This window comes from Theropithecus gelada, chromosome 7b (assembly GCF_003255815.1).
Source record: "Theropithecus gelada isolate Dixy chromosome 7b, Tgel_1.0, whole genome shotgun sequence".
NCBI lineage: Eukaryota > Metazoa > Chordata > Mammalia > Primates > Cercopithecidae > Theropithecus > Theropithecus gelada.
The window spans coordinates 82202251-82214787 of NC_037675.1; the positions used below are offsets into that span (position 1 = coordinate 82202251).

A 12537-nucleotide genomic window follows, 5' to 3' on the forward strand; every position below is an offset into this window, starting at 1 on the left:
TTGTGTATCTACAGCAGTTCTCCACTCCTGGTACCAATTTGCTGTATTATTCTGTTTTCATGCTGCTGATAAAGATACACCCGAGACTGGGCAATTTACAAAAGAAAGAGGTTTAATGGACTTACAGGTCCACATGGCTGGGGGAGCTTCACAGTCATGGCAGAAGGTGAAAGGCATGTGTTACATGGTGGCAGACAAGAGAAGAGAGATTTTGCAGGGAAACTCTGCTTTATAAAGCCATCAGATCTCACGAGACTTATTCACTATCATAAGAACAGTACAGGAAAGACCTGCCCCCATGATTAAATTACCTCCCACCTGGTCCCTCCTGCAACAGTGGGGATTCAAGATTAGATTTGGGTGGGGACACAGTCAAACCATATCACCTCCCAACTAACTGGTATTACAGGCACATGCTACCACTCCCAGCTATTTTTTGTATTTTTGTAGATATGGAGTTTCACTATGTTGCCCAGGCTGGTCTTGAACTTCTAAGCTCGGGCAATCCACCAGCCTTAGCCTCCCAAAGTGCTGGGATTACAGGCGTGAGCCATCATGCCCAGCCCTATTTAATTTATATGTAAAAAACATAAGGCAGAAATTATTATGGTTTCAGAAAACAAAGAAACTTGAAAATAGATATCTTATTTCTAAACTGTTTTACTGACAAACATTCAAATGACAAACTAATGTATTAATAATAAACACAAACTACTTAGTAATTAGTAATAAATACAAACTAATGTATTAGTAATACATTCAAGAAAAAATTAAAATATTCAGTCCACTTCTGCATTCTGACTTTGTAGAAGTATCCACACAACTCAAAGAGATAAAGAAAACAGAAAAACTACTTTTCTTCATAATTCCCAAAATTCATTTTTTCATACAGACGAAAGATCTGAGAATTAAACCAAGCCTTCTAATAGGTATAAAGGTTTATTTAGTTATAGGGTTTTTATTTGCAGAACATCTCGGCCGGGCATGGTGGCTCACACCTGTAATCCCAGCACTTTGGAAGGCCAAGGCAGGTGGATCACGAGGTCAGGAGTTCGAGATCAGCCTGGCCAACATGGTGAAACCCCATCTCTACTAAAAATACAAAAATTAGCCAGGCCTGGTGGTACACGCCTGTAATCCCAGTTACTCAGGAAGCTGAAGCGGGAGAATCGCTTGAACCCAGGAGGCAGAGGTTGCAGTGAGCCGAGATCTCACTGCTGCACTCCAGCCTGGGTGACAGAACAATATTCTGTCTCAATAATTAAATAAATAAATAAATAAATAAATAAATCTCTGCCATTAGTCATCTTTGTGAAAAATACAAAAGTATGGAGCATTTAGTAATCTGCCCACAAATCAGAGTAAATTTGGTTAATAACAGAAATAGACCTCCTTTCCACTAGACGCAATAACTTTATTAATAGCTTCTCTCTACAAAGTTGTGGCCAATGTTTGTGGCCAATGTTTGTTGTCTTTATAATCTAATCTAGGTATTAAAAATTACTTCCTATTCAGGTAATAGCATATTTTACAATATGCACTTAGATAAGCAAGAAATTAAGATTTTAAAAATGAAGTAGAATATGAAATTACAACCAGGGTAATTGAGGTCTCTAAAGTCTCTCTTTGGTCTCCAAAGAGGGTTTAATCTCATTATTAAAAGTAATATTGAAGTGGGCATTGTCATCGTACAGTAAAATGGTCAGCTCTATGGAAGAAATGCATGAACCAAGAGTTTATACTAAAAGAATCGTAACAGAAACAACCTTCCTTCTATTTGTATTGTACCAATCATAAAAATAAGGTATTATTGACTATCCTTTCTCTTTTCCACCATCCTCTTTTTTAAACAAATTAAAATTTCCCATTATAGTCTCAAGTTTCTGCTAATGAATTATCATGTCAGTTGTCACTCAATTATCACTTTCAACATTTAATCTAAATTATGTTCAGCACCTTTTTCTTTCTTTGAAGTTCTTCTGTGAATTTAAAAGTCAAATATTTTTCAAGAAGAGTAAGTTGATGGAAGATGGAGGCAAAGATTAAATCAGGGGAAATCATTGATCAAGGATGCTTGGAATTCTTATGAATACAAATAGGCTATCAAGGTTAATGAGGTTCAACTTGAGTTTAGAAGAAGGGAAAAGTGTACTTAGTATTTTCTATGCATATACAGATTTAAGGCCTTAGGTACAATTTAAAAGGCAAATTATGCAAACTCAAATGTAGCTTCCTTCCATTGTTTTTTTAAGAGCCATTTTTACTGTTTTTCTCTAATGTAAAACAACTGCTTGAAATACATATTCTGGATCAACAAAAACTAATGCAATTAGTAAGATATAGATAGCAAAAGTCCTGTTAAATACTGACAAATCTTCCAGAAATGGATGTGCTTTTAAGAAATGACTAGAGAGCAAATATTAGCTTTAAAAAAAACCATAAACTTTTTACAACATATTACTTCATTCAACAAATACTAATTAAGTACCTAGTATAGGTAAGACTGTGTGGGAACACACAAGGACACAGAGATAAAACTTGGTTCTTAACCCATTTATAATCTGAACAGGAATAGAAGCTTTAAATTCTTAAGTGGCTCCCAGAATGCCACAACTCTGAATTATAACATCAGTGCATACTAGTAAGTGGCCCAGAGCAAAATCTGTGACGGCAACATATCAAAAGAAAAATTAAACATTAGACTGAGCATCAGAGTGAAAGCATAGAAGATTGCTGGAATGAGAAGAGATGCCAGTTCAACACATTCTAGAAATAAAGACATAGAATCTAGCTGAAGTAAACAGTATCTCTGGTTAGAAGGACTCTGTAAAAAGGGAGGTGGGAGGTTGAGAAGTTCTACTATAACTGATTGGTGCCCTGCATAAGAGAATAATGTTTTCATATCCGTATAGGACTCCCACAGGGTAAATCAGTGAAGTGGTACTCTTTTGTATATTAGGTCAGTGCAAAAGTAATCTCGGTTTTTGCAATTACTTTTGCACTGACCTATACTTCTCTCTTCTGAGTTTCACTGTTAATATGAGCCAGTCTCCTGGGTCACACACAGAAGACTCAAGTTTCCAGATATGAGGACAAGACCTTGAAACATGATGTCTCCACCAAGGTAAGGGCACCAAAGTTCACTCTGTCTTGGTGACAGTGCAGCTGGCTTTTTTCTGAGTCTCCTTTTCTACTTTATTTTGGCCCACTTTGCATTTTTATTTTTTTATTATTATTATTATTGAGATGGCATCTCTGTCACCCATCCTGGAATGCAGTGATGCAGTCTCGGCTCACTGCAACCTCCGCCCCCAGGTTCAAGCAATTCTCCTGCCTCAGCCTCCCAAGTAGCTAGGATTACAGGCACCTGCCACCACACCTGACTAATTTTTGTATCTTTAGTAGAGATGGGGTTTCACCATGTTGTCCAGGCTTGTCTCAAACTCCTGACCTCAGATGATCCACCTGTCTTGGCCTCCCAAAGTTCTGGGATTACAGGCATGAGCCACCATGCCTGGCCCCACTTTGAAATGTCTAACAAAACATACCCAGATTACTTCAAGAGACTATGAGAAAGGTGCCATAAGTATATTAGTGATATGGACAAAAGGATTATTCAGAAAGAATAACGATCACTTACAGCTGATATAATCCAAAAAGGCTTCATGGTGGAAAAAGTTTAGGATTTCCACAAAAAGAAAAGACATGCAAAGTTGTTCACAGAAACAATGAACAACTGGAACAAAGGAAAAAAAAATGGTGGAACTGAGTAGGGAAGTTTAAGAAAAAAGGAATTATTTGACAATACCACATATGAGGTTCTGTAGGAGAGGTGTCAGAAAATGAAGGTTAAAAAGAAAGACATTAATGATTGACTAAGTCATAAGAACTGTTACTATATACATGTTCTTGGGCCTGACCAGTGATCTCATTTTGTGCATCTTTTTTATTCATATTTGGTCTGTGAAAAGCAACTAAAGAAGAGTAATCTCTCTTTTTTAATAGAATGTATAAGGCAACATCTTCATACTATCCAATATTCTCTAAAAATAAAGCAGAGACTAAATTTCAAGAAAAAATTTCAATTGTTAGAGGTTACAATCAAGTAATCTATGACCTAATATCTCACAAAGTCTGCATGAGACATCACTTTGAGAATAGCTTGGGAACAAAGATATTCAAATGGCCTCCAAAAGGTGCCATAAGAACATTAGTGATACGGACAGCACACTTGTTCTACCTTAATAGTTCTTTTATAATGAAAAACAAAGCATAATCAGAAGTGTCACTAAATCAGAAACAGTTGCAAATTTAGTTAACTATTTCATTCTTCGAAACAAGAAAATCAGAAAAAATAAGACTAGTTAATGTTAATGTCTTACAGGGATAAACACTGTCTTTGTGATGTCCTTTGCAATGGCAACTGGAAAAAAAAAACTTTCATTCTCAAAAAGAAATTTATCCTTAGAAGCAAGACAAACTCAAAGAACTTTCTGCATCAATTTTATTTTTATTTACTTATTTTTTAGAGACAGAGTCTTACTATATCGCCTAGGCTGGAATGCAGTGGCACAATCACAGCTCACTGGAGCCTTGAACTCCTGGCTCAAGCAATCCTCTCACCTCATTCTCCTGAGTAGCCGAGACTACAGGCACAAGCCACTGCTCCCAGCCTGCATCAATTTTAGATCCACTGTGAGAAACAAGGAATCGGCTGCATTTGTGTTCTTTGCTATGTTGCCAGCACCTAGAACAGTGTCTGGCATGTAACAGGCAGTCAGTAATATATGATGTGTTGTAAAAACCTTTCCTCCAATTGTTTTTCACACCCAAACTCTATACAACCAAACCAAACTAACCTAAGAGGACTCAAATTCTTCCCCTAACCCATATGAAATTGAAAAAGAACTATTCAGTTAGGACAAGGAGAAAGCCAGGAATCTTGAATAAGAGCATTATTAGGCTATTATAATTTTTTTAGTGCTCACATATTTGAGATTTTTTTCCAATTTATACCACGATGGCAAGTGAAAAGAAACAATATGAAGGAAAGAAAGAAGGGAGGGAGGACCAACGTGTGGTTATGAACATAAAGCAAAGGGATTTTTCTACCTTTTAGATCTAACCAGCATAGTTTTTTTTTTTTAAATACGTGACTTCAGCAAAATAATCATATTTTAGCATTTTCATCAGCAAGATCAAGGGCTAAAATAATACCCATGAAGAAAACTTTAAAAGTTGTATAATTACCATTGCTCTGAGACAATTTCAAGTAAGTCTTTATTAAACATGTAGAGGGCTTTGTAAAGAGTATGTCAATATTTCATTATCTTTACAATCTGAATCTTGAACTAAATTTAAAAGACATTTTCTACTGATGTGCTGACAAGATGAAAGAGAAACGCAGACGAGTAACATTAAATATTTCCTTTGGGTTATATAAAATTAGGTGCTTTTAACACCAATTTTCTACCTTTCATTTTAATTTTGGAAATACTTCAAATACAACTTCACTCATAAAAACAGATACAGGGATGACTGATACATATCTATTTCCAAATGTGTCATCCATGTTTAATCTAATATAATTGTAATTTGAATTAAACCATTTCCTTTTATGAGGTCCTTTCCTTTGATTTTTAATATATACCAATAATTACCTCATCTATGCTAGATAAAAGCAGGAAATGGTAGCTGCCTAGTTATACTTCATTCATGGCTACCACATCATCCATGATTGCTACACAACTCTAAATTAATGGAGGCATCACAATTCCACCTCATGCACAACAGCTAGAGGTCTGAAAACCTTTATGGTTCCAAAGAAGAATTATCAGTAACACCTTTTCACTATGCATTATGCAAGTTTCACCCACAAAATAAATAATAATTCACTGTTCTCTCAAAGAAAAAATGTCCCTTCTGTCTGTAGAAAGGGTTCAATTGCTATTAGAACAAAAATATTTTCAAATTTAAAAATAGTAAAGGATTTCTCTGTGAAATAATAAAGGAAAATAATCCAGGTTCCTAGCTTTGGGGTCCTGAATGAAAGAGAAATGAATACATAGGAATTTCTACATATAAGTAAATTAGCCATTAATGTAACTTTATATTATCAATGCTCAAACTAGAGTTCATAAAATAACACATCTTTATATTAAAATTTCATTACACAATTCCATGAGATAAAATTAAAATACTTCAAATATGGCTTAAAAAGAGCAAAGTCACCTCTACTTGTGATGCCAAATGTGCTTTCTCCTTGTCTTTTCGCTCCATGCACCGTTTCACTTCCTCTAACTCAGATGCCATTGCACTGAAGTTCAGCTGCACTCTCAAATCTGACATTTGCTTCTCCAGGTCCTGTTTTTCCCGCTCAACCCCTTGAAAGACAAAACGGAAGGCTCAACAGTTGTTCTTTATTCACAGAAGAATGTACTTTCAAATAGTACTGAGACCTGATGTTTCAATATTCTAGCTATCATAATCCACTTACTGACACTGTTATTCAACAGACTTTGCCAGCCTGTTGTTTCAAGTTTTATAACTTTCAAAAACATATACACTGCTATGTCATCAAATATTATTCCAGTTTGATACTAAAACTTAAAATGTTACCTGATTTCTACTGCAATTTATTTCAAGAAAATCATACACATTTTTAAATTTAATTTTCCTCACATCTCTACATTATCTCCAAACAGTAAAACAAAAATACAAAAAGTTTTCAACAAAGCCACTTTATCTACAAAATAATTTTCTTGCAACATAAACAACAAATGATGCTATTAAATCTCTGATTGTGTATGGCCAACCAATTTACTAATCCTTACTAATCTGGAGATTACTACCTGAAATTAATATATCATTTAACAATATAAGTTGACTTAGTATTTAAATCAGCGTGAAATACTTGATCTATGATACCCAGGGGACCTTCTTCTAATATAAGGACAAATAATATAAAAATTCATCCTCAATGAGATTACATCCTGATGTAATTTGGCTCTGTCCCCACCCAAATCTCATCTTGAATTGTAGCTCCCATAATTCTCACATGTTGTGGGAAGGACCAAATGGGAGGCAATTGAATCATGGGAGCAGTTCTTTCCCATGCTGTTCTCGTGATAGTGAATAAGTCCCATGAGATCTGAGGGTTTTATAAAGGAGAGTTCCCCTACACAAACTCTCTTCCCTGCCACCATGTAAGACATGCCTTTGCTTCTCCTTTGCCTTCCATCATGATTGTGAGGCCTCCCCAGCCATGTGTTACTGTGAGTCTATTAAACCTCTTTCCTTTATAAATTACCCAGTCTTGAGTATGTCTTTATTAGCAGTATGAGAACAGACTAATACATATCCCAATAATAGAGAAAAAATATAAATTACTTTATGGAGTCTAAAATGTCAACAATTGGAACATGTACTGTCATTTAAAAACTACTATCTTTCTAGTGGTTTCCTTTCCAGAAAAAAAAAAAAAAGAAGGGAATGAAAAAAGAAAACACTAACAAATTAAATTTATAAATCATTCGTAAAATACATTCCAACTTCAGAATACTAGTGTTCAAAATTGTATATATTAGAAGGGAAAACATATGGGCATTTCAATAGGATGATAACAGCATTGATAGATACATGTGGATTATACAGAAACAGTACAAACAGTAAAAGGGATTAGCTCTGTCTCAGTGAGGAACTAAGGTAGGAAGAACTGAGAACTAAGTCAGACTTAAAGAATGAATACAAAATTTCACCAAGCAAAGGAGAAGGAGTTGGGGTGTTTTTAGGGAAAGCACACACCTAGCATACAGGTACAAAACTGAATTTAACATTCAGGTAACTGCACACACAGTAGTTTTAAGTAGCCAATACATCTCATATGTTATGAGGGTGGGAGGGAGTGTCAACAGAGTTTATGTGTTGCTAGGAAACTTAGAATTTATCCTACAAACCAAGCATCAGCAAACATTTTCTATAAAGTATCAGATAACAAATAGCTGTATGATTTCTGTCACAACTACTCAATTCGACCATTGTATTGCAAAAGTAGCCTAGACATTGCATAAACAAATGGGAGTAGTTGTGTTCCAATAAAGTTTATTTACAAAAACAGGTGGCAGTCTGGATTTGGCCCATGAGCCCTACTTTCCCTACTTCTGATAGGTATCCAACCTGCAAATGTACATATTTATCTATTTGTAAATGTATTTGTTTATTTTATAAATATATGTATTTATAAAACACACATATAGTATACGTAATGAAACATTTCCCAAAGTTAAAATATTTAAAACAAAAAGTATAAAATATAAACAGCATTACAAACACTCGATTTTAGAGAATGTTTGGTCAATATAGGATAGCAGTTAAGATCTCAAGTTTGGGGGAAAAAAAATTGGAGTCTGCTACTTCCCTCATGTGTGATCTTGGGCAAGTAACTCAACCTCCTTATTCTCGGGTCCTTTTTTTAATCATTAATATAGAAATAAGAAATAATAATAGTGTCCTTTAGTAGTAGAAAAGAAAATAGATTTCAGAGAGGCCAGAATAGGTAAGACAAGAGAGTGCTACATGTCCTATACTGGCCCAAGCATGCTTAAGCTGGGGGAGTGGGAATAAGAAAGAGAATGTTGCAAATTCAAGAAATATCAGGATGTATAAATAGGCGTGAGGTAGAAACTAATTATATGGAGGAGAGAATAAATAATTTCTATGTTCTTTGTATTTTAGACTTGGATGTCTGGATGGAAGATGATGCCATACACTGAGAAAGGAAAGGAAAAACATGTTTTGAGGAGACAATGAGTTCAGCTGTGTATCAACATGCATTCTGAGGAACAGCATACAGAGATAACCAATGAGCAACTCTATCTGGAGGGCCAAAGGTTAGGAGAGCAAATAGAGCTAGATTTAGGAATTATCACCTATAGGTGATAATTTTTAATCAATTCCCAGGCAGAAATACTAAATAACAAAAGCCATGAATAGGATAGTGGGCAAAATCAACATTTAAAAGACACAGTGAACACAGCAAAAAGATTCCAATACAAAGAATGCAAATAACTAAGGCAGAAGAATTAGGAAAGGCAAGGAGCATGGAAGTCAGAGGAAGACTTTCAAGAAGGAAGAAGAAATAAGAAGGTAACAGTAAAATAAGTAATGAAATGATATCCTTGGAATTGACAGAGGAGATTGCTAGCAAACCATGCAAAGTCAATTTTACAAATAGAGGTGGAACCCATTTTGCAGTGGGCAGAGGACGAAATACCAGCTGAAAATGTGGTAAGTATGATTTCTACTGTAGAACTGTCTTTAAATAATATAAGTATTCTGTAAAGAATGAAAAACTCTACAGTTGTTAAAAGGTGAAGAAGTCCATTATCACATATACAAAAAAACTTCCAAAATTTTTTTCGTACCTGATAAGTAGCTAAGAAAAGCTCAATATTTTAAGTCCTCAAAGACTTACAACAAAAATAATTACATTTTATGAGGTATCAAAACATACAACAAATGTGTTGGTCTTTTTTCCAACAATTCCCATGTTCATCTTTATGAAATTTGATGAAGAAGCTAACAGCTTAGGATTGTTTAAAAATAAGTGATATTCTGGGTCAAATGATACTTACATTATATCACACGAAACTTAATGAAACTTAATGGCATACAAATAAAAATATGCTAAGGTTTGGATATAGTTTATTTGTCCTCACCAAACCTCGTGGTGAAATATTATCCCAACTATGGCTGTTAGGAGATGGGGCCTAGTGGGAGGTGTTTGGGTCACGGAGACAGGTCCCTCATGAATGGCTTGGTGCCCTTATTGTAGTAGTGAGTGAGTTCTTGCTCTCCTGAGGCTGGATTGGTTCTCAAGGGAATTGATTAGTTCAGACAAGAGTGAGTTTTCAGAACTCCACGACATCCCTTAAATTTGGTCCCCCTTTACACATCCCCACTCCCCAATTGACCCCCTTTACATTGTTTTGATGCAGCACAAAACTCCTCCCCAGAATTCAAGCAGATGCTAAAGCCATGCTTCTGGTACAGCCTACAGAACTGTGATCTAAATAAAGCTATTTTCTTTGTAAATTATCCAGCCTCAGGTATTCCTTTAGTGTAACACAAAACAGACTAAGAAAATATATTAATTAGAGGCCAGGCGTGGTGGCTCACGCCTGTAATCCCAGCACTTTGGGAGGCTGAGGTGGGCAGATCATGAGGTCAGGAGATCGAGACCATCCTGGCTAACACGGTGAAACCCCATCTCTACTAAAAATACAAAAAAAAAAAAAAATTAGCTGGGCGTGGTGGCTGGCATCTGTAGTCCCAGCTACTCAAGAGGCTGAGGCAGGAGAATGGCATGAACCCGTGAGGCAGAGCTTGCAGTAAGCTGAGATTGCACCACTGCACTCCAGGCTGGGCAACAGAGCGAGACTCTGTTTCAAAAATATATATATATATATGTGTGTATACATATATGTATGTATGTATATTAGAATACGTTTGCCGAAATTTGTCATCCATTGATGATTTTCTGGCAATGTGGAAATTCTAGCTTAGGCAACATATGGAGATGTATTTGGAAAGCCTGGGGCAATATTTACCTTCCCTGAATTTAATACTACATCAAACACTTAAAAAAATTTCACCAATACTTTGAGCATTTGAGTAGGAAGCCTCATTATTGGAATAATATAGAAGCTGAGCAATGTGAACTCACCTAATAGAAACCATTATATAATCTCAATATTATCATTATTAAGCCTGAACATACATCCAGTCATTAAATTCCATAATTTAAATTAACACCTCCACTGAGAAGGTATCCTCATATTTTTCAAACACAAAGTGTTCCTAATCCACATTAAGAGCCAGTGATACAGCTCATGGCTATGACTGAGTTGTAATTAATTTTTGTCACCAACTCCAGATCACAAAAAAGATAGGATATTAACTTTAATTTCTCCTATATTGAAAACTGAAATAAGAGAATGTGAAAGACAGAGCAACATTTACAGTGTAAGTACAAAGACTGGTACATACATACACATATGCACATATATTTGGGCATGGGAATAGGAGGCTGGAAAAACTACTGCTTTTGCAGGCTCTTTCTAAGAGAAAACCATCCATGGTTAAGCAGGTCTAATAACCCAAATGGGTTTGAACCAAGCAGGGAAGATATTAAAATGGGATGATGCTAAACTATTATCAACTTATCAGAAACTTTTTAATAGATCAAGAAATAGTACGACACGAGCATCACAAAGGAACGCAATTTCTGAGGATGAAAAGTATTTTCTAAGAAAGACCAAAAAGCCCCCACACAAATTATCACATTATTAGGTACAAATCTACATTTTACCTCTCCTAAATCTCCAGTCCTCCCCTTCTTCATCCTGATAGTTTGACTGTTGCTTGGAAATCTGAGACACTTGATGCTGTAAACCCTTTCGATTACCCTCTGCTTTCGTAAGTTGTGCACGCAGTTCTTCTACCTAAACACATCGTCAAAAATCAAACATCAGTTTTCACAATCAGAAAAAGACCTACTTCAAATGGGCTATTGTAAACGCAAGTTGAATCCAGGTTAATCTCCTTCCAAGCATAGTGGAACGGTTTCCTGCTCCATTTCCTCATTCCTCTCATTTCTTCCACAAAGAATAAATGCATGGTTTTTCCTTCTCTGTGTCCACTGAGGCAAAGAATGTGATCGGATTTTTTTTTAATCACTTATTTTGTCCTCAGTCTACTCCATTACTATTAACCCAAATCAACTTCAATTAAGTATTATACGTTTTTATATTTTTCTATTTTCACCCATTTGCTTTCATGTGAACATGGTCTATTGGTTGTCAAATTCAAGATAAATGATCATGATTTAGCATATTTTGATATTAAAATAATGCTCAAAATAAGTATGTAATAGATGCTGTTGAATAAACTCTAAACTCCTTGAAGTCAGAAACTGATTTATCTTTCTATCCTTAGACTGCCAAATTACCTAGCCCATAGCAGGTACTTCCAAATGACCATTAAACAAGTTAACAGTGACAAAAAGATTCAGCTAAAATCACAATGACAACCTAAACAAAGAAATATCTTGCTTCCATAACTGAAACTGGAGATTATAAGTCAGAGTTCCAAACAAATCAGAATGGAATTAAATACAAATATAAACTTCTAAAAAGGAAAGTTTGAACTCTGCCAAAATTAATTCCATGTGACCACTGGCTGCAGAACAAAGTCAGTGAATATTTTCAAAGATTTTGTAAAACAGGTGCTATCTTGTATTTTCAGCACCAATTGTCAAAATGTAATACTCCTTCTGAACATCTATAATGCTTGACATCTTTGCCTACCCCTAGCATATTCTGAAGGTGAGTTATATAACACACACTTCAAAACAGAAGGAAGTGTAATTGCAGTTTGTATTAAACACAGGCAGAGAGGCAGTTAGAAACCCATATGCCCTTATCCAATGTATGTAAGATGGTTATTTAAAGTTACTGAACTTTAAACATCAGAAGCGCC

General features: G+C 35.4%; 1 protein-coding gene across 2 annotated transcripts in view; it reads right to left on the reverse strand.

Annotated features, from left to right (window-relative positions):
• The window catches only part of CEP128 (centrosomal protein 128), a 466370-nt gene that overhangs the window by 349290 nt on the left and 104543 nt on the right, over window positions 1-12537 (reverse strand). For both annotated transcript variants that reach the window (XM_025391920.1, XM_025391921.1), the window contains exons 12-13: window positions 11369-11501; window positions 6232-6383 (exon numbers count right to left, since the gene is read on the reverse strand). In XM_025391920.1, the coding sequence (XP_025247705.1) occupies window positions 6232-6383; window positions 11369-11501 (285 nt within the window). The remainder of the gene's footprint in view (window positions 1-6231; window positions 6384-11368; window positions 11502-12537) is intronic.